Raw genomic sequence first — 23,986 nt, 5'->3', positions numbered from 1 at the left:
CACAACACATTTCCAGCGTAAGACATCGCGTTCCATACTGCAGCCCTCATCAATGGCATCCTCAGTGATGACGCAGGGCTCTGCATTGCAGCCCTGAAGCACCTTGGAACCACCGCTGTGTGAAGCATCCCCGATGCAGGTTCTTGCAATGCCTCGAGGGGAGTAGCCGTGTTGTGTTCCCTTCCTCTCTCGTTGTTTTTGTGTGGTTATTGCAATGCTCCACAAGCCAGGATTTAACGTACTTTTGTTCAGCTTGCTAACTTGGTCCCTGTATCCGGCTCATGCTCCATTGTGTTTGGGCTTTACTTGTGTGACCTTGTACCAGTCCAGCGTGATCAGATAACCACTGTTGCTGCTTTGGGCTTTTAGGCACTATTTTCACTTTAATATTTCAATTTCCATATCTCCAGTTTGAACTTGGATTTGTGTCAATATGGTGTTAAATTCTACTCTAGCTTTCTAAATTGGTGTGTGATTTTTCTTGTGTTATGTTTTCACTTTATTGCTGTTTTAATGTGAAATGCTGCAAAAATACTTTATACATTGCCTCTAAGTTAATCCTGACTGCTTTGTGTCAAGCTACCAAAGGTTTAAGCACAGGTTAGTTAGGAGTCTGTTTGTGACTTCATACGGACAGAAATCATGGCTGCTGCTTGGGTAGGGTTTCACTCCCCTCAACCAGTAACCCAATTTCTAACACCCTCTATGAAAAGAAATCATGTGATCATGATAAAAAAGAAGAAGGAGAGATCGTTTTACTGTCTGTTCCCAGTGTTGGAATGTATTAATGTAACAAAAACATGTGTAACTGACAGTCTAATGTGACAGTCTAATGTGAGGTATCTTACATTCCTGCATCTTGATGATTTGATAATCAGCAATCTAATGTAGTGCAACCACAACTATGTCGGCAAAATTCTTCAGTCCTCCCACGGCTGAAGGCTATACTGGTTGTTAAAGACCCTAAAATGAGGTTCGACCCTACGTCGAGAGAAAGGGCCTTCAACAACAAGCAAACCCACTCACTGTAGAAAGTTCTAAATTATACAAGGAAAAACGGAGAAAAGAAACGTTGAAATGTTTGAACAGATGCCTATACCAGACTTTAATGACCCTGAGCTACTCCATTGTCTTCAATGGTTCTCACAACACATCAATGTTATGATAATGTAGTAACACCTTATTTAAAAAAAAATATTTGTAATGAGCAATATGTTTCTCTGTAGCTGAAAGTCTCCAGGTGGCTGTAACTTCACAACTTGACAGCACTATCAGTTCACTGGAGGAAAGTTCTGAAACCTCTGCTTCACCAAACAGACTTACGTCCTATGACAGCGCAGATGAAATCCTGGCATCATCTTCAGAATGTAAGTACAATATGGTTGGCCTTATGGCATGACATTAGAGTAGAGGTAAGAACAATCATGCAGTAGGTGCCCACACCGTAGTTTGTTCCACACTTATTAAAGTCATTCTGCCTTAATTCATATAGCACTAAGTACTGCTGTGATACATATTTTTGAATAACTTTCCAAGTTGCCCCTAATACGCAGTAGGTATGGCATTGTGTTTGTCCGGCCCTGTGAAGTGCTTTAGTATTTGATGATGGTATTGTTGAGAGCTGTCTTCTGTATTATTGAGAGTATTAAAAAACATGAGCTGCTATGTAAAAACAAAAGGGGTGTGCAGAAAGCCTATATTCTTTGAGCAACACAGGTGTTGTCTGAACTGCAAATATAGCTTTTCAAATAGTAATTATCTGAAAGCATGGCGAGCAACCTTAAGTCGCCGGGTTTCAGTATCACAGATTGACATTGACTTCTAAATTTCAAAGGCTGATGATCATTATGTCTAATAACTGTAACTAACACAAGTTGTCATAGACAAACCTGTTTGTGGTATATGCTGTGCAAATGGCACTTGATGTCATTTCTGATAACTGAAAACTGAAAGTTTCTTTCAGTAGAAGTAAACTTTATAGAAAGATTATGTCTTATATTTCCAGTGGAACTGTTTCATGTTCAATCTTTATGTCCATTCACTACCAAGACACAGGGTCCCATTTAAAAGAAAATGCATGCATTGCAGATTTATGGCTACAATTTACTACCAATTGTGTATTTTGAGGATTTGCACCCCCCCTTGAGAATACACTTTGCCATCTGTACACATTTTTGATTTCAAGGTGTATTTATGGACCTCCCTGCCTGTTCCAGTAGACTTTGGCACAATGATGGAAATGTGGAAAAGCAAATGTATTCTCCGTGTAGCAACGTATTGCTTTAACCCCAATGAAAAAATGGGTGTGTATGGGAATATTTCAAATATCTAACTCCCCAGAAACTGGGGAAGAGGCTTTATGTAGCTTTGTGTTCCTGTTCTGGATGTCAAGAACCAGGTGCAGGTTTTAATACATATATAGGCATGCCAAAGATTCACTGAAAACTGGAAACCGGTGCCCAGCACTCGATCGAAATAACTGGCAAGGCGGCTACTGCACCCAAAGGTTTGTCTCCTTGGGTTAACTACAAGAAAATAGACAAGAAGACCCACTTAAACTCTATACTCAATCAATCAATCAATCAGAACATTTGTAAAGCACACTACTTATCCGTGAGGGTCTCAAGGCACTGGGGGGGAGCTGCTACTGCTCGAATAGCCAGGTCTTGAGTAGTCTTCTTAAGGTTAGTAGGTCCTGGGTCTGCGGTAGGAGGAGGGGGAGGGTGTTCCAGGTCTTGGCGGCGAGTTGGGAGAACGATCTGCCGCCGGAGGTCGCTCTTCGGATGCGGGGAACGTTGGCGAGGGCGAGGTCCGCGGACCTCTATTACTGGACAAACATTTAATTGCCACACACTGACATAGAAACACTGCTCCTGCAGTGCATAATTTGAGCTGGTGGTTGCCGGTGGGGCCCACCAGCTCTCATTTCTAGGGATAAGCACTTATTTTTCCTCATCAGACAGCAACAATGAGAGAAAAACAAACACAAGCGAAAGAAAGAGAAAGATGGAAAAACCGTCACAAAGGGACAAATCAGGAACACACAAGAGAGATAAAGGATCATGGAGTATCTGATAGCGGATTAAAGAGGCATGAGGAGAATTTAAGACTACGCATTAGGCACGCAGGCATTAATAGAGCAGGATGCAGGCTTCCGAGCAGAGCTTTGGGCACCAGCACTCCTCATTTTACAAATTAAGTACTGCCTCCCGCTCTCGCTTGCTGGTTAACAGATGTGATAAAGTGGGCAGAAAATGTCACAATGAAAATCATAATAGTAAGACATCAAAACTGAGATCAGGCACGGGATGATTGGCTGGAAGCGCAATGCTCTTAATTCGTACTCGCCGTCGCCACTACATCTACCACAGTTCCTTGGGGCAACTTGCTGGTGTGACGAGCAGAGTGCGACCAACTTTTGAATCATCTCTTAATTCTAATGATGGAAATGTAGTTGTACACTAATTCTGTTTCACAATAACTAAATACGAAAATGTTTAGAAGTCATTGACATTGGAACTATCAAATCTAAGGGTTTCCTGGTGCTAAAAAATAATGAATGCTAGTGTGCAGATATCTAAATGATAGACTCTATGTCAACTCTCCATTTTTCAGCTCTGAACACAGAGGTTAAAGAAGGAGGTTCCTGTGACTCGGATCTCAGTGTTTGTCAAATTCAAACTGAAATTGAGGAATCTTACAGAGAGGATAAGGTAACTGTTTTAAGCAAACATATTTTACCAAAATCTTATAGGTTCTCTTAGAGTGTTCTAACATGTGAACCAATAAATATAGGTTTTCGATTGATAGTTATACACATTATTCCAAATGAAGCTTAGTAAAGCATTTATTGCCAGTTGTATTTCTGCTCATGTAACTCTTTGGATCAGTTAATTTTTTTAAAGTATATTTCAGAGGAAATATATTTAAAGAACAATTTTCAATGAAAACCATTCTATTGACAGAAGCAAATGTTGCTACAACTTGCAATAAAGTGTGTATAGCATTTGTGCATAGGTGGGCTGGGACTGCATGTTTATGAAGATGCCGCTGAAGGTCTCCATGTAAATATTTCATAATATACAACAGGGAACGGTTCCTTGAGGGCTGCCACTATGAACTTGGAAAAGGTGGGAATGCCACTGTAAAAGGTAAAAGAACTGGAAGTATTGCTGTCAGACATATGGGCAACATTATTGAATTCCATATATAAGTTGATTTTTACCATTCGAGCTGATAAGGTATGTTGACTGTGACTGTAGTACTTCTGGACTCCTTGGTTCTGGTCAGATATAGATACAGCAAGTTGTGTTTTACTATTAGTTTGGTGAATGAGCCATTTGTACAAGGCTGTGCTTTAATAAATGGGACATTAGCAATGGTTTTGTAGCTTTTTTGGTTATGCATCATTGGACCTGCTTTAAAGGTGTTTTCTTCAGTGACCACACATAAAAAGAGCCTGCACCCTACCCCTATTTGACATGTTTGTGACGTGCAGTCACCACTTTCTTCATCATGGTTCTAACATGCAAGATCCCCCACTATAGCCCCACCTATTCACCTATGGAATGGTTCGCAATCCAACCTTTCTCATTAATATTCATGAAGAAGGTTGCACATTGCGACTCACTCAGATTAGTAGCTATCAAAGGGATGGTGACCTGCAAGGGTCAGCAGGACGCCATATCTGTCATTGTCTTTAAATAAGGAATCATTTATTTTTTTAAAAGCAGCCCGTTTTACTTACAGAAAACAGAAATGCTTTAAGAAAATTGTTTCCTTTTTTGAAAAGTCTCTGAGAGTTGGCTGTGGCCCATGAAACTTATTTCAACATGCACTAAGGGGAAGGGTACAATGGGGACACCTACCCTTCTGCAAAAGAGTTACCACCCAAACTTGGAGTTCAGTAACTATTCTGTGGTTTGCACCTGGAACTCAGGTCAGAGACCATTGATATATAGGATACTAATTGACAATTTGGCAACAAGCCCCCTCCAAATTGTGGTTTGGTATCTATTTGCAGTTCCATTTTGCAATACCCTTTTAGAAGTCAGTAAAAATATGTCAACATCTAAAATAGATTTGTATGTTAGAGAGACATGCAAAATAGTTCAGTACATCTGGCCCCTTGCTACGTAGATGAGAGATGGAGGTTGAAAGAATTTTAAAACACTAGGCAAGAGTTCTTTAGCGGAGTTGCCAGCTCTGAAGATAGGTAGCTAGACTCTCTTTTCCTCAAAAGTAGATTTTCTAGGCTTGACAGAAATCTGTGAATACAAGTACCACCAGGCAGTTTCAAGTTGTCATAAGATGCTCAGCTTTTAACTCAGATAAAAATCAATAGTTAGGATTGAACTTAGTTGTGGCGGAAACCAGGGGAACGAGACACGACATGGTTTTGTTAAGACCCAAATTAATGGTGTGTAGGAGGAGACTGGAACTGTCATTGTTTAAAGAATCAATGTTTTCTATTAGCTAAGTTGGTGAGCTCCTTTATGGTTGAGTTTTAGTCAGCTTGCTCCCGAGATGTATAATAAGTTAGAAAGGTTTAGAGTGGTTGATGGAAACAGGTATGCACAGCCCTGTGGTAGGAAAACAAATGGTTTATTTCAAATATTGGAGAATGCTGGAAATTTGACTTTATCTGCCCAAATTATAAAATCTCCAGCAACTACTGATTGAGAGGGTGAAAGGAGTAATTGACTGGAATAGGTTATGCACTAGATTTAGGAGTGAAAATATGTGGTTTGGTTTTCCAGTGAATTGGAAACAAAACTGTTAACAACTTTGGTTATTTTTTAATATGGAGTACAAGCCGAACTCAGAGCTGGTATTACTGTTATTTTAATAAGGAAGACCTATTTATATAACAAACTTGCTAATTATTTTTTCATTTGGGAAGGTTGGAAAAATGTATTAAAATTGTAAGGAATGTTTACAAGTTTGAAAAAGCCACACATCGTAATAAAAATGATATTTATTCAAGATTCACTTTCTAGGGAGGGAAGTGCCTTGTGCTGCTAGAATGTAATCTAGGGCCGGTTACATGGAATAAACTCCCATTAAAACTACCCACTACACTTGATCTTTCCACCTTCAAGAAAAAAGAAAAGACTTGGCACTTTTGACAATCTGCATAGGTCATTGCTGCGTGTGTCGTTATGTCTGTTTTGCGCTGGGACACTCTTTGAGTAGCTACGTGCTGTATAAATCTCAATAACATAACATAAATAGATAGCTGATGTTGATTTCCGCAGTTTCCCCATACATTTGCAGAGGCTTATAGCTGGTGGATATGAGTGTGATCATTTCACATATTTCTATCTTCTGCTATGATGTGGACCATAAAGTGATTCCACTTACCTAGAAAAAACTTTCCGAAATGCTTTTTAGATAAGGTGCTGCTATTCTTTTCCACCTGTCTATCGTGCATTGGCTGGTAGTATCGGCAGTTCTCTTTCTCTATGATGGTGGAATTTAGGCAAAAGGCAGCTTTAAGAGTGTTGGAGCCCCACACAAATTTGGAGACACTAGCAAGGAGGTGGCAAGCAAAATGTCCTAGTTTTTAATCTCAGTCATAGCTAAAGTCAGAGGAACATTGAAATTGGAGTTACCATAAAGCAGAGGCATATGTGTGTGTGTGTGTAATGGATTTCCAAGTAATGGTGTTTTCTTATCGAATATCTATCTATCTATCTATCTATCTATCTATCTATCTATCTATCTATCTATCTATCTATCTATCTATCTATCTATCTATCTATCTATCTATCTATCTATCTATCTATCTATCTATCTATCTATCTATCTATCTATCTATCTATCTGTCTATCTCTATCGCTCTGGCTGGCTGGCTTGCTGGCTCTCTATCATGATGTATGTATGTATATATATACATGTATATTTGAAAATTTGACATAATACACATACAGATGAGTTAAAGCATTGCATATGTATATTTACTTTAGGTGGAGTGTGGAAGCTACTCAGGAATCACACAGGCAGAGGTATGTTATGGCAAATGTGTATCTAATCAATAATTGACAGTCTCTTTTCTTGTGAGGAAAAGATGTGAAGTGCTGTTCACAAACTGCATTTCAACATACTTATCAACTCCTTGCCATTGCTTTGCAGATTGTACAAGCCATACAGAACCTGACCAGACTCTTATACAGTATACAGGTAACACAGCTTTTATTAATAGATTCATATTTGTTTGTGTGGGATGCAAATTTCAGGTGCTGATTTCTAGACACTGTCAGGATTACAGAAGGTCAGCTCTAAATAAACTGTGATGTCATTGAAAACAAAAAAAAATAAACGTGATATATTTGCCATAGTGCAAGATTTTCAATGGTGATGGTCAAAGTGACTTTGCCAGTTGTAATGGTGCTGGGGTCTAAAAGAATAAATGTTCCTATCAGTGAAGGAACTACTGAAGGGCTTGAACTGACATTCAATATAATCCTGGTATAACAGAAGTAATATGGAGTAAATAATAAATGGAATAATGGAAGAAAAGAAAACAGTATGCATTGATGATTGTGGGTGACAACATACACTATACTCAATGAGGTGTAAGGTACAGTTTTAGTCTGTTTGGGACAAAAATCAACTTTGCTATATTTATATGGATCAAAGTTGATACTATTCATAAAAAACATAATACTAAAAACATTGATGATTCATGGGTATTGAGCACTAGGAATTACACTTTTTTTTCAGTTCAATTGGAGGTTAGAATTTCTGCCAAGATTTTGGCCTGAGGGGTTCACAACCCCTTTGTCTGCTCTGTTCCTTTCTTAAAAGTGTTTTAATATTTAATGTTTCTTCATATAATGCGGGGGGAGAGGAGGCCCCACAGGGCAGTACAGCTTTGAAAGGTGTCACTGTGCATTGTTCTGTTTACAAGCTGCACAGTTCGCAGTGCAATCTGTTCACTAACATCATAGTAAACAGATATCCATCTATACAGAAGATAGTATTGTCTTTATTGTGGACCAAGTGAACAAATTGCAGGGACAACTAGAAGACGTTTAAGCCTGAAAAAGACACATCAAGTGTCACTTTTTGTAAATACGTTTTATTTACTTATTTATGAAAAGTTACACTTCTACTTTAACAGCCTGTAGGGGTTGGTCAATCAGTCTCTTAACTATGTGTATGGCAAACAGACAACTTTTTTCTGAAGAGGACTGTAATCTGTTTACAATGAACACATTAAGGAAGACTGCATTCTCATCCAGGTGTCTTGTAATGCGGAGTGATGTGTGGCTTACATGGCCTCCCATCCTCAGCAGGGTACAAAATCAGAACATAAAAAGCTAAAGTTGTCTGGAGTGACCTATCCTCCTACAAAGAGCACAAAAACTATTAAAAATCAGCGCACTGCCTGCACATGCACTGTCATCTCCTGAACGACATTAAAAACAGACCCACCCTGTCCTTGGAAGGAGCCGAGTCTCATGTTCTAGATCTGCTCTAGAACCTTGCGTCTATGGTATTTAACGTGCACTTGAAATTTAATTATTAATTCAATGCGAGAGGCTCCAGGGAAAATGCATTTTGGCCTACATAATTCGACTAACATAAGAAGGAAGGTACATAGACTTTACGATATTGCATATAATATGAACACATTCACTTAATACTACTGCATAAAATCTAAATTAACACGTTCTATGAGCACAATAAATACATGAATAATTGTCAGCGGTATACATGAATTCTGTACGTTAATGTTTGCTACATTGATTTTTTCACGCTTACATTGAAGTGTCTTAAAATACATCACAACTCACATTATTACAATTCACATTCTAATGTCTCATCTTAATACAAGGAAAGAATATATGTGGATGCGGACTACTCGTGATTATGCTCCGCCCCTTCAAATGAAAAATTGAATTTGTGCTACATCACCTTCAAGGATTCGACGTCCATAAAAGGCCTTTAAAGTTGCGTCTGCAAGCATAACCTGCGGAACTTAAATGTTTTGTGCCCAGCGAACCTCAAATAGAAAATGCACGTGATTTAGGATTGGGGAAAATATGAATTAACGCGCAATAATGAGACATGATAACGTTTACTGATGGTTGAATAATGGATGCACAGCACTGTGGTGGAGCCAGTATTGGGTCCTGGAGTCACAAAATGTGATAATTTCTCTATTGCATGAATGTCACCTACCATGAATGCCAGCATCTAGCTCAAATGAGTAATACTGTGGTTGTTTGAGATTTCTGATAGCAAAACCTGTATAGGAAGCTCCCATCAAGTATGTATAGGCACATGTCCTGTAGAGCATTATTATTATGGACAGCTCAAACAGTGATGATCCAATGTTTTTATAGGGTGTTACTGCACTGTCCTATAAGATTATATGACTTTTCTATGATGATTTCTTTAGGAGTTCCCTACAAATATCCCATTCAAATCTTCACACCGCCTTTTCTACTGGTCACCATTGGCTGTGCTAATCTCTCACCAGGAATAACATAAATATATAATTAAGAAAACATCGGCATATGCAGCATGCCTCTACTAGATACAGGTGTGAAATAGACCATGAGGAGCACTGTATTTTCCTGAGGAGGTCAAACATCCAGAAGAAAGTAAAGAAAAGTTCTCTTCACAAGATGTAGTCTACTGAAATATAATACAAGTTAGTCAATTGAGAAAAATTTAAAGCCTGTGAATTCTTTACATTAAAAAACATTTTACACTCTTCAGTTGTTTGGATAATCTTCAGGTGCATGGGTACTCTAAGTTTTGAAATCCCAGGTCAGAGCAGAAGTGCTTTAAGAGAGTGTGCTATACATTAAAGTGCTTAAAGGCGTGGGCTTGATGCAGTCTAACCTGGAGTTGGATATTGAAACCTATACCGAAATCTGATTAGTGGGGTAGCGGTGCATGTGCACATAGAATCCCATCACAAGCGTGAAGGATTCTTTTTTGGTTTGTTGTACAGTGAACTCTATGTACACACAGACATTCTAAGCAGTGATACTGGGGAATGTAATTTCTGTCTGGGACAGCAGACCTGGGTGTACTCGTACATTGCAAATGTCCATTGCTACTGCACTACAGTGTCACTTGTGTATAACCCTACAATTGCCTTGTGAGAGTCTATGCACAGTAATTCATTTGACTGTCTGTCCACCCCAATATTTCATTGCTATTTGTTCTTCTGAGCGATTTTATATAATGCTCTGTACAATTACTTAATTGCTTAATCACTAAATTTGTACTAAGGACAACACTCTACTGCCTTATGGTGCTGGGTATGTGCTATGTAGGTGCCAAATATATGGCAGCTTGGAACAGATTGCAACATTCCATGGTTTAATTTAGCTGATTTTTCTTGAAAGATTTAGCAATTAGTTTAAGAAAAAAATATAGATTTTTTTCCATCTCCGTGGCAGGTTGCATGACGGTGAAACTGTGTAGTAATATTGATGAGGGAATGAATGAACAATGACATTTGTGTTTATAGGCGGCTGTGACCATTCAAGACAGCCATATTGAACTTCACAAGGTGCTGTTCCATGAACGTGAGAGAACGACCCGAGGACACATTTCTAGAGGGAGCATGCTCCAAGACAAGGAGAAGTACAGGACCTTGGAGAAAAACAGAGATGAAACAGTCAATTTAAACAAACTTCAGCATCAGTTCCACCAGGAGCAGCAACGCTGGCATCGAGAGTGTGAGCAAAGACTACGGGAGCAGGAGCAGAAAGAGATGCAGCTTCAGGAAAGAGAGAAAGAATGCCAAAGCCAGGAAGACCTTCTTCAGAAGAAAAAAGAGGAGCTTGGCCTTCAACTTCAGGACTATCAGCAAAACCTTGAACGACTCAAGGAAGGTCAGAGACTGGTGTTGAAAGAGAAGGAAAAAGTTCATGTGCAACAAAAACTTATGCGGCACTTAAAACACACACGTCACAGTAGCTTACCTGTGATGGGCTTGCCTTCTATGAGTGAGGTAAGTTGAACCTCCTTTATTGACCTGAATGTTTCACACTTTCTCGCCTGATTTTCATGCTTTGAGCTTATGAAAGTAATCCCACTGACCCATGCTCCCTGCCCATAGTAAATAAAGGTGTAAAGTTGAATATCAGTTGATTCCATGCATGCCTTTTCCCCTCGGGCATTAAAAAATGTTGACCTTTAAAACTTGGTGTAATACCACTCAGGGTTTTACCACACATTTACAGTTTTATTGACTGGTATCCAGCTATATTTTTATTCTCTCTCTCTGTTACCCTTTTACAATTGACCCTTACTACCTCTTACACTTGCCCAATCCTGAACCGTAAAAATCCCTTACTGCTCCATACCCTTAATCACCCCTGAATCTTAAAAAGAAACCTTACTATCTCTGCCTATCTCTGAACCCTAAAAGCCGCCTACTACCCGTTACACCCTTACCCATCCCTGAACCCGAAAGAACCTTAAAACCTTTACCCACCACTGAAGCATAAAATCCTTTAAAACCCTTACCACCCTAAACCCTTACCCACTCCATAATTCCTAAATCACCTCATTTTTTTAAAATGACATAATAGTTATATCATTTAAAATAATACTTACCGGCATGGTAAGGTACCAGAAAAGGTCTGCATGGTATTCATGGGCATGGAGGCTAGTAGGTTTCTATGCTCCGTGAGAAAAAGAAAGCAAGACTTTTGAACTTTCATGGGACGTCTAGGTGCATCATTTGTTGTCACCCATGCACAAACCGAGCAAGGGTTTTCAGCATTTCGGGTAAACTTGCTTTCATAATACTACCTACCCCATTTCCTCAAAGGAGTTATTTTTAGGGGATTTCGTTATAATTTGGTGCCTATGCCATTTTATGGTAATAATGGCCTTCACCTATGCAAGTTACTATATGCCAAGAGCAAAGTGGTGTTTCCCATTTCCAAGGTTATCATCGAGTAGAATGTACAACATGAGAGGCTTACTTACATCTACAGCTTTTGATTTAAAAAAATGGAAATAAAATGTGGAGGGGACAGGTCGGTGTCATGCAAAGGGTAACCTGAGAGAGGCCTATTTTCAGTTTAGTTTCATTATAAAAATAAAGACATGTTAGCCAAAAAGAAACTTCCAGGCTGTCTGTAGGAACACATCTGACAGACTTCCCAAGATATGACTATTCTGTGATTCGCAAACAAATCAGGACATTATTTATTTGTAAGCTTTGTAAAAATCCCATGATTCTTACCCAAGTTTCTAAACAATTGTCATGTTTTTAAAAAAGAGAGTCTTATCCTCCTAATAATAACTCTCTGCTGTGCCTCCTCTTTCCCCTGGCGGAAACCCCCATCCTCATACCCCCACCTCCAAACTCGGGACACTCATCAGGCCCCTCTTCCCCCATTGTTCTCCATCAACCCTGAGTCTAATGTATCCCCTCCTTATTCACCACCTGCTGTCCAATGCATCTTTGGAACGGAGGTTATCGGGTGCCGGAGAAAGGAGAGTTTTTAAATATAAATCTGTACTGTCGGCACCAGACACTCTCCTCCCTAGAGTCGCGGAGCCGATGGACACTTGGCCTGTTCACAGACTGTGTGTGACTTGACTAAGCCTCATGGAGTCATAGACCCCAGACCGAGCTGTATGTTTTTGACAAGCACATGTTCTGCTTACTGCAAAAAAATCACAACTTTTTAGGGTTCGGGACAAGAAATGAATTAATTTTTTTTACTTACCCCAGGTCACAAAACACTAAGGGGGTCTGAGCTGAAGAAGCCACATTTAAGTACAACAACAATTGAATGAAGTTTTGATAACCGTCTGGCATGTTGACAAACATTTCAGAGTTGAACTAGAACTGGAGACTGACATTTTTCTGGAACAATCACATTTACATTCTAGAAACAGGAAGATGGAAATGCAGGCCCAGATTTACTAAGCCTTTGCATTTTCCATGCATTGTGCAAGGTGATGCAAGGCAACGTCAAGGCTTATGTAAGATTTACCAAGCCCCGCGAGGAGCGATTTGCACCACGTCGTGTGACTTTGTAAAGAAAAATAATGCAACACAACAGATTACTCTGCGTTACATTACATTACATATCAAAGTGGTAGGCGTTCCATGGTTGGAGCATGGGCGTTCTTGTGCATCCACTTATTGTATGTGACGCAATTCAAGATTTACGGAAATCAGTCAAACTCGGATTGGGCCAAAATGGTTCTCCACCCTGACCATTGCATAAGGGGAGAAATATGTTTATTTTTTTTGCAACTTTGCTTTCTGCCATGCATTGCGTTAACTTTTAGTAAATATGTCCCACAGTGTCCATCGATGTATGAAGGAAACACATTAAAAGAGATGTATTTGCATTCTCAGTTTCTATTCAAATTCAAAGGAGAGATATTTTCTAGAAGGGCTAAAAAAGGTTACTTGAAAATTTTTTATCTGACAGAGACATTTACAAACCAAATCTTATTTATTTAATGTAATTAGCCCACAACATGTGCCCTTCTGCTAAATGTTTCGAGGATAGGAGATGCATGGACTGGTTGTCAATAGACACAGCTAGCTTGCCTAAGAGCTGCTTCATAATGTGGTATGTTAATAAAATGATGCATTTTACTAGTCGCTTGTAAGCGGACAGAAGCCAAAAGCAGCACCTTGGCTATCAGAATGGCTACCAAAACAGTTCCTTAAAAAAAGCCTAAATAACTCAGTAAGGATGTATGTGATTACTTCAACCACCCTTAATTCACAACAACAAAAAACATTCTGCCATCACTTCGACCTACTGTTACTTCATCAACCTTGAAATATTTCAAATATTGCATTGACTATTACTTATATTCCAATGCTTCAACCTACCAGGATGTTGAGCACACCATCCCTGACTGTAACTGTAACCCTAATGTTAACATGTACCCTAACAATAAATTAACTTATTTCTGATTAAATGTGAACTAACCTTACCTTAGCCCTAAATTCAACAAATGTTGTGCTACCAAACCTTGAAATTTGCAAAATCACTGGGTTTGTGACTACTAATTGTTTCTTTCAAAGGTTTCTTTTGTGATTTGGGAGAGCCTTTCTGAATCACAAAAGGGGTTTTGCAACTCATTCAAATGTCAATTAGAAGGGAGCCTGATAGGGCTGCGCCCTCTTAATTGTGATTTACAATGAGATATATCAATGATTTGTGGACGCAATTGTGGGAGGAACCCATTGATAAGGTAAAGACAGCTCAAAGGTGGAGGCAACTCATTCCCCAAGGGGAATGTGTCCCTGATGAACAGCATCCGCTTCCCTGTTGAACAGCTTTCCTTTTCCAAATCTGTCTCAGGTAGCCATGTGAGAAGCCCAGCGAACCACTGCCTGAAACTTTTGTTTTAAAGCCGTAGATGTTCTTTTGAGTGAACAACACAGGGTGCTTTACAAAAAAAGTTTCTTGTTAGGAAAAGCTAACAAGCTAACACATGGATAGTTTTTTCTGTCTTATGCATCCCTCTGTTTGTAGTCAAACACTGGGAATGCCAAATAGCGACCTCCCTAAATAATATTTAGGAGGCAGATTCTAGGAACTTTTTGCTACATGACCAATTAGTACATAAATTACACCCAAACGTTTCAGTCAGGTCACAATAAGCTGGAATCGTTTATAAAAGTAGTGACTATTAATGAGGAAATCAAGTAGAAGAAGATATTGTCATAATAAAAAATTATATTTTCATGTAAAAGCATCAAATTAAATAAATAAATAATATATATATATATATATATATATATATATATATATATATATATATATATATATATATATATATATTACAAACAGGTTATTTACAGAATTTTTTTATTCACTCATAATTTACATATGTAGTGTATTCATAATAAACAGTTAACAGCATGAACCCTAATTTGACTCTCAGCAAAATATTTACACCCCAGCACAATGCAAACACATAACTAATGCACAATTAGTCTGATAAAAAAACTTTGCAATGTTCTCAAATGCAGACACACAGGACAAATGCTGTATAATTCTCGAGTGTGTGGCATGCCTTACAGTACAGTTTCTCATATTTTTCAAATGGGTATTTCTGTGAGGGACAGTGGTCTTCTTCAGGATGAATAATTTATAAAAAGTAAAGTGACAGTAACATTATCATATTATCGAAAACAAGCTTGGTTTTCATTATTTATATTAATTTGATGGATAGTCTTCCCCCATCTACTTAATACGGTTGTGAAAAGTTTTGAGCAAACATAATATGTGAGCGTTTTCTTCAAGGTGAAGCTAAAGGATCACATATTCATGTAGGAAGTCTCAAAAGAGTAACTGAATTATTATCCTCATGAGCAGTGATGCATATTCAAGGAAAATATATTTTGTAGATTTACCCATCTGAATATTTTACAATAGAAATTACATACTTGTCCTGGAGCATGATCCAATGACATCATCAAGGCTAGTCAATAAAAATCACTACAGATTTAAAAGAAAATGTACTCCTTTTGATACAGCAAAAAAGATTTATTTCCTGAAGAACATACGAAATAATTATCAAACAATTAGAAACCAATTAATTTTTTATATTTAATATGGATTATATCTTCCTTAATACTTTTGAATGTATCTGTTTGTTTGCCTTTTGGGGGTTAATTATTCGGTTGAAATCTCTTAGAAAAGAGATAAATCTTACCGTATTTTGAACTCCCCAAAATTACAATTTGACCTCTTCAATTCTTCTATATAAAGAAAAGGCAGTGGATCAACCTCCTGCAACCAAGCATAATCCATAAAGAAAACATGAAGTCACAGGTCTGCTATAGAATGCTGAATATACTTCCAGGTTTCCTAATCTCCATCATCATAAGCTGGAATTCTAATTGGATACAGAGGCCTCATATTTTAAGACTTTTTGCAGTTGCAAAGCTTGTTATTCATAAAATCATAGGTTTTGAGACTGCAAAGAGGCAAGTCATAATGAACAAAGGACACATTGCGAGACAGAAATTTGATATGCAAAAAGCCATTTATAACAAATTGTGAATCAGTAGGAGAAGGGGCTATGAATGTGACTCCCACCTCATCCTTTCCAGTTTCAATCAAATGTATCAATGTTTTGCAAGTGCAATCTCGGTTGCAACAATTGATACTGTTATACTGACCTGTCAAAGCAAGTGATCATCATTCACAAAGTGGAAGCTGTTCCAGACTAGCAGCTTCCACATTATGATTGGTTGATGCTGGCATTATAGGGAGAGGGCAATAGTCCAAGGGACATTTGCATGCTCCTCCAATGCCATTACATCAAATAGAAGGTTTTGTCATACTGCTACATTGCTTGTTCTGCATGAGAACTCATACGCGGACACAACTGCCCTCAGTTGTTACGTGGACTGTGCCTGCTCTTAGTAGGAGTGAGCATGACTGGGATTTAAGTGAAACTTCAATTTACACATATGAATATTATGCAAAACGTCTGAACTGACTTTGGGTGCTAGATATGAATACTGAGAATGAGAATTCGATCTGTAGTTTACTCTGTTTTCTCTCTTTTGTGTCCCACAGGTTGTGTCCCATTCAAGGAATAACAGTTTACGTAATGAAGAATCACTCTACATTGATGAAGCCTTAGGACACATGTCAGTGAACAGCCTGAGCAATTCAAACCCACAGCCTTTTTCTGCGGATGATTTGGCAAGGACTAGTGCTCCTCATTCTGACGATGTAGTGAACAATTCTCATTATTCGAGTGTCACGAACGAGCAGTGGCGCTCAAGCAGCTTGTATCGCACAAAAACAGAATACCCATCCCATCTCAACAAAGGGAAAGACATTTGTAACAATGGTAATTATCCATTCTATTTGGCTCATTTTGGGAGGTAAGAGGAAGAATGTTGTATGTTAGATCCATGATAAGTGTTTATTGAGAGACAAAAATAACTTCCAAACAGTTAACAATAAGGTAAACAGCTTTTCTACATTTTTGTTTTGAAGAGTAATGGAATAGCATCAGATTGCAAGAGTATTTAAGTGAGTCATTAAGGTTATTTAGGAAGCGGGAAGAAAGGATATGGGAGTCACTTTGAAGTATATTCCAATTAACTTGACTGAGCATAGTCATGAAGCATCATCAGGGGGTGTAGAGAGACAAGAAAGTTTAGGTTTGCCAAATTAAGGTTGCAAGAATAAACATCTTGCTAGCATTTGAAATGTATAGTTGGGGGATAGTTTATTTATAGATTTGAAAGGAGTAGTTTGTATGTTTCCTTGTTTTTTGCTGATAACATGTTGGCTTAATGATTGTGTTATATAAGAGCATGCATAGGACGATATGAAGGGTTCTTTTAGCAAAGTGTATTATTTTATCCAAAGGAAGAATGTGTATTGAAGGCCAAGCAAAAGGCTATTGCAGTTATCCCTCTTGGCCAGGTTAGTGTTTTAACCAAAAGAAAGGGGTTGTGGGAACAACTTTTGCAGACATTAATAGATAATAATTACTTGGTCCCCTATTATACATAATCCCCAAGAGCATAGTGGCTTTTTGCACCTTTGAGGGATTATGGTGTTACAGAAGGGCCTGCAGGCGGCTGTGCAGCCCCTTCTACATCTTATGCCGGCATTATCACAAAAGGGTGCTCCCTCATTTACATGGGGCATGGCTCGATACTAGTAAGGGAACCCTTTGCTATATTAAAGATACAGGTGCAGTGACAAACATGCCATCGTGGGCGCATAGACTCTGCACCACATTTGAGGTAACAGTAACAATCTGTGCGCCCTGGGAAGCATCCCTTGAGAGGAGAGTAGGGGGATCCATGGATTCCCAACACTCCCCACTGCAGGCTTGTACAATCACTACATCCGCCACTGCGGGGGAAATACCTGCCTCTCTTTGAAAGTGAGTCAGCAGACCCTACCTCATTTCATATTGAATGGCCATTGCATTGTCAGAAAAAGATGTCATTCGATGCTGTAGACGGGTCTTTTGAACCAAGTGTTTTTCAAGGCATATAAAAGAATGTGTTTTTTAAGTTGATGAGAAGATAGTTTGTAAAATCTCTAGTATGGTGAGAGGGAGAGAGCTTGAGTGAAATTGGATTCAAGAAGAACATCTGAAGAAATGTTATTCATGATAGGAGTGGTGATGCACAGAGAAGGGCTTCCGTGCCTTTGCAAATGATTGTTTAATTCTTTGGAAAATGCTTCTTAGTGGGAGGAGAATATGTGTGGCTGAGATATCCATTGCCTAAAGGTAGTAACATAGTATTTAGTGGTACTGTTTATTGGTAGTAGGTTTACAGGTTGAGTTTCAGGGGAGTTCCTTCTACCATACAACATAGATAGGAGCAAAATTCAACTTTGTAACAAAGTCACCGAAAAATAAAAAAATCACAGATAGGAGCAAGATAAGCTTCAGAAAAATGTTTATACAATGGCAGCCCACTGTTTGAGCATTTAGGTACAACACCAAATAATTTAAAGATGTGTTGTTATTTGTAAGTAAGCATAGCAGGTAGTTTTTGCAGTTCAATTCAATTTCAATTAATCTTTCTTCGGATAAAATCCATAAAAGATACGCAGATTTTAAAAAACACAAGGCAAGTCTACAAATAATAACATTAGAGTTAGAATTCGGAGCACATCCATAAAATCGGTTCGGTATTGTGGCAAATAGTGTACATTTGATACACATAACTGCTTGTCTACATTAGCTAAAGTCATATGTCATCATAATTACAGTATACAAAATTAATATATGTTTTTTAATCAGGCTCATAAAGTAGATTTTCTAGATAAATATATGTTTTCCTTTGCTTTATTGCGGAAGAGATATATGTAGAGACTGCAAAACATATTCGTACCGTACTTAAACTATGTAAAAAGTTAAAAGCATCCTTAAAACAAAACAATCTATTTGCAATAAATAATGGTTTTAAAAATCGTTTCTCAATATCCTGGTAACATTTGCAAAATAGAAAAAAGTGCTGGGTAGGTTGAGCAATTTTGCCATAACATGGACAATTTGGTAGATTCTTTGTTCACGCCCCCATTTGTGGGAACGCTTCTGTGAAAAGCAAAGAGCATAACCGAAGCCTAGTAAGATAAAACCTATCTTGTATGCTAGTTACAGATGATAATTAACTTTGGGTACCGCTAAACAAGTGGCAACTAAGATTACACTTAACAGATGGTTTAGCACTCTCACTGGTTTCCCTCTTGTTGTCCTCTCTTAGACTAATAAGAGTCATTTTTAATTCTTTTTACTATAATATAAACTACTACATGGGTCAGCCAGAATAAAAATTTTCATCTGTAGAGTTTAGGAGGCTTTTCACATGAGCAAACCAGGGAATTTTATCTCTATCATCTAGAGCCAAACAGACCTCAATTATTTCTTTGCTAAATATTGTTCCAGTTTTAGCCCATATGTCATGCCATATCAGACGTACACTAGTGTAGATAATGTCTTCTATAAAGGGTATTGCTTATTCGTTGTGCACGATATAAGATGAGGTAGACCGTAGTACTGCCAGAAGTCCACATAAAAAGTTGTTGTCCATTATTTGTAATACTTGTGAATTTAACAGACCCCACAAAGCAGCCCAATAATTGACACTACTAATACATTTGGTTTTATGTAACTGTAGGCTTTCATTTATGGCTTTGCTTCCGATTTTGGCTGTAAATCTAAAGATGGCCTCTGTTGCTCTAGAGAATTTCATTGTTGCAATTTTCAAATGGGGGTTCCATGTACTTGTATTGGAAAAATGAAGACCCAGGTAGGTGAAGCTGTCCACCTCTACTAGTTTCTGTCCGTTAGCAAAGTGAGTTCTCTTCTTCACTTTGCCTGTTCCACAAGCCATCACAAAAGTCTTAGTTACGTTTAATCTCATACCTCAGTCCTCCATAAATATAGTAAAACCTTTGACCAAACACTGTAATCCAATTGCAATCAGCAATAGCAGGACCAATTCATCGGCATACTGGAGGACTGGGGCTACACGTTTTCCTATTTTAGGGGGTTCAGCAGCCAGTTTTTTTTTAAATGTGTGTCCACACCGTTAATATACAGTGAGAACACAAGTGGGAAAAGGACACACCCCTGGGGGATACCTCTTGTGAGTCTAAAACCTGGGGTACACTTGTCGTTAGCACCGTAGCGTACATGACCAGTCAAATAAATATATAGCTGTGATACAAAAGAAACTATATCTAGCGGGGCACCCAAATCTGCCAATACCCTCCATATCTTAGTGTGGTTAACCAGGTCGAATGTGCTGCTTAGGTCCGCAAAGCACAAAAATAGGTGACCCTTTTTTGCTATAGTATACTTACTCACGATCAGGCTTAAGTTGATACATTGCTCCAGTGTGCCAAGTTCACGCCTAAAACTGACTGGTGAGTTGGTGAGGACCTAATTGTCTGCCTCCCAGGACTTGTGTTTTTCTAGAAGTATCCTGTCCAACAACGTGGCGGAGGAATCAAGGAGGGAAATTGATCTATAACATTTTGCGTCCCCCTATTCCCTTTTTTAAAAATTGTTACAATTATACTTTCGCGCCACATAGCTGGTATATAGCCCTTGTCACTGCTGTACATACTTGGGTTATAATGGGTCCCCAAAGTGCAGATTGTGACTTGTAGGCATCTGCGGGGACCCCATCTGGGATGGGGGCCTTTCCATTTACACTTTTATATAGAGCTAGACTAAATTCATCAACCCATCTTGGGATTAAAAAGGAAAGACCAAAAGAAATTATATCGTCATAGGTAGAGACCACAACTATGTTATCTGAATTTAAAATCCTACCATAATTGGCTAGCCAGTTAGCTGATTGCACATGAGTGACAATCGCAGGGGCAGTAGAGTGCCTATGGAATGGCTGATATTATTGTCTTCCAGAACAGGGAACAATCCCTCAGTTTAGCAGCCTGCTCTAGGTCTTCCCATTCCTTCTCCTGCAGATGGGATTTTCTTTTCTCTAGTGTATGTTTATAGACCAACCACATGTTTTTACTTCCTCCCTATATCTAGGGCAGACTTGCAGGGTGTTTTTTAGTTTTTGGTTTACATATGTAAATTGGCGACCAAACCAACCCATCTTATTAGCATTTTTTACTTTAGATCTAACTTTTAAGTTGTATACAATAGCAGCTGTGAGCTTACAAAAGGCTATAGGTTTTTTTGCGTGGGCAAGAATTCCATTCCATACTTGCATTAAATTCATCTTCATTACCTTTGGTGATTGTTTCCAATATGTCAGTTTCATTTATACCCGCCCACCTTAGATTGATCCCATTATAACCTTCCTTTTCAAGATGGTTTGCTAACTGTTCCCCCTCCTTATGCTGAATCGTAGTGTTGAGGTCTAGGAAGAGTGGTTGGTGATCACTTAAATGGGTGGGCACAACCCTAAATGAATAAAAATCGTTAAACCATGCTTAAAGATTAATATATGATCAATGATTGCAAAATGCCCCCCGATGAGTCGGTAACACAGCATTTTCTAAATCTGTGCCATCAGTTCTAAATCATACTTATAAATTAGTTCATTCAATGATTACCCACATACATCATGCATAAAAGGACATTGGCCATTTCCGAATTTGTCTGTGTACCCACAGGCCTTATCTATCGCAGTTTGACATTCCGTAATGTTATGATTTATAATTTGTAAAGCGCACAAATACCTGGAGGCGTCTTGCCGCTGGATGGAACAGTAGGGAGCAGATGAGTGCAAAGTGCAAGCGATCACTGATTAAATAACCAGGTTTTAAGATTTTTCCTGAAAATCATGAGTGAGGGTGCTGTTTTCAAAGTTAGTGGTAAACGATTCCACTGACAGGATATAAGCCTGAAAAAGCTTCCCCCCCACCAAGTGGCATGCTTAAAGGCGGTGACTTTTAATAGATTGGCCGAGCCAGAGCGTAAAGTTCTGCCAGGAATATACCGCTCAAACATTTTTGTAAAGAAAGCAGGGCTTTTCCATAAAGAGTTCCTTAGGCTAAACAGAGAGCTTTAAAGGTGATCCGATGGCAGACCAGAAGCCAATGAAGTTGTCTGATAGAGGCCCTGACTTATGTTTTGGAATTCCCAGAAGAAAACAAGCTGCTGCATAATGTTGAAATCCCTTGCCCAGATACGAATATATGAGGCTGTAATACCTTCAACAAAAGCTTCTAGCTCTTTCTGTAGGGCATGAACCACCAGGCTCTTGGGGGAATCAAACCCATTGTTGTAATAGTCAATCAGTACAAAACCCATCTCGTTTTTCGGTTGAAAGTACGACATCTGGTAATATGGAGAGCTGGTGTACGACTTCATTAGCCTAAGTGTTGTTAATGTAAAAATCAATACCGCCAGCCCCCCGTTTTGCTCTTCCACTAGAGGATGGGATGGCTGGGGTAATACCAGAGGAAAAGCTCTCTATGTGAAATAACCCCTTATGCCAAGTCTCTTGAAGGCAAAATATTTGGGATGTTTTTAAAGTGGCGTGACGTTCTGTATTAGCCAACATACTGTGAACTCCTGCTACGTTCCATGTCATTAATGTAATTTTCTTTCCCTGTGGGATAATATATGGGCTTTCAGATTCAGCCAGATGTCCTATTAAAGTATTTTCCACATGAGCAATAGTAGTGTTCTCAGGGTCGGCTGAGTCGTCTACTGATGGCTTTTCCACAGTAACAATGGAAACGTCCAGGCCTTCTAAGGGCTCTGATTGTCAATCTAAATCATCCCAACCAGTAAGGGGAGCAAATTTATTTGTACTTTTCTATGTGTCGGTTCTGTCTTGATTACTAGTTGAATAGTTCAGGTGGTGACCCATTGTGCGTGAGCTCTTGTGCTCGGCTTAAAACTAAAGGTACACCTATAATTCCTTCCACTATTGTAGTGCTACTTCGTTGTCTATGATAGAGGTCAGAAAGGAGGAGCTTAACGAGAGATGGGCACAGCATGTTTACCACTATACCATCGCCCTGGCCTTGTTTCCTGGTGCATCCTACCCATGCCACTCGTCGCACCATAATAATATCCTGACTTAAAACGTTTGGTGCACACATCCAATGTACCACCTTATTACGTAAATCCATCCATGACACGATTGTGTCTGGTTTTAATTTTGGGAAATTTTTTAGGACAATCACATAGGGTATTGCATCCGGGGGGGTAAATGTAGGGAGGCTTCAACAAGCATTCACCTCCTTCTCTTTTTGTGACTCTGCTGCAGTGCATAGCCTATTTCTCGGTTTACGTTTGGCGGATGGGTCAGAACAGGTAAAACCTTTTTCCAGATTGACAGTTCATTTGACTGTTGGATGCTCAATGGAACCCCCTCTTTTACATGTGCCTGTTCTGTCAAGGGAGTTGGTACAGCACTTTTTTATGCGTCGTCAGCTGTAAAACACCCGAGGCAATTGGGTTGTGCCTGTCCAGAAAATCGCTAAAAGACGGTTTAATTGAGATCACACATTCTTTTATTTAACCAATTTCAATTAAAAGTTTCAGCGTTATCAATTTTAACATGGTTCCTTTTTAATAATAGTTCCAAACCTTTTGGGAAAGGAGGATCATGGTCATTGATTGGGTCCTGGTGCACCATACCATGTCTTTTACATTTAGGGATTATATTTGCTTTATTTGTTTTCGTAGACTTAGCTTAATAGCAGGCACTTTGACTGGCCGCCTTTTCTTTGGGGGAGGAGGGCGCAGTTATCTCTTCATTAGCTGATACCTCGGTCATTATCTCTGAATGTTTGATTTGCTCTGCATTCCGTCCATCATCTGTGTGTCTTTTGCTTTCTCTCCATAAGAGCGCCGGGTAAGCCCAGACGTGGGTCCCTGGCTCACTGTGCCACTGGATTCAAGCTAGCCTGGCTGTTGAGGGATGATGACCCGAAACCAGTCCCAGGATACTTGTTTCCGGTCCAGGGAGAACCTGGCTTGGTAGTTCGGTCTGGACTGTTCCCATGAAGCACAGGATCAAGACTGATTG

At 39.0% G+C, this 23,986-nt stretch overlaps 1 protein-coding gene across 7 annotated transcripts in view; it reads left to right on the top strand.

Moving 5' to 3' along the window:
* The window catches only part of ARHGEF28 (Rho guanine nucleotide exchange factor 28), a 1,067,585-nt gene that overhangs the window by 1,021,560 nt on the left and 22,039 nt on the right, over positions 1 to 23,986 (top strand). For all 7 annotated transcript variants that reach the window (XM_085632328.1, XM_085632327.1, XM_085632325.1 and 4 more), the window contains 6 exons: positions 1,227 to 1,367; positions 3,616 to 3,713; positions 6,969 to 7,007; positions 7,135 to 7,182; positions 10,496 to 10,981; positions 16,554 to 16,833. In XM_085632328.1, the coding sequence (XP_085488454.1) occupies positions 1,227 to 1,367; positions 3,616 to 3,713; positions 6,969 to 7,007; positions 7,135 to 7,182; positions 10,496 to 10,981; positions 16,554 to 16,833 (1,092 nt within the window). The remainder of the gene's footprint in view (positions 1 to 1,226; positions 1,368 to 3,615; positions 3,714 to 6,968; positions 7,008 to 7,134; positions 7,183 to 10,495; positions 10,982 to 16,553; positions 16,834 to 23,986) is intronic.

The sequence above is a fragment of the Triturus cristatus genome, chromosome 2_1 (genome assembly GCF_964204655.1).
Source record: "Triturus cristatus chromosome 2_1, aTriCri1.1, whole genome shotgun sequence".
NCBI classification, from domain to species: Eukaryota; Metazoa; Chordata; class Amphibia; order Caudata; family Salamandridae; genus Triturus; species Triturus cristatus.
This window is presented reverse-complemented; position numbering and strand designations above follow the sequence as displayed.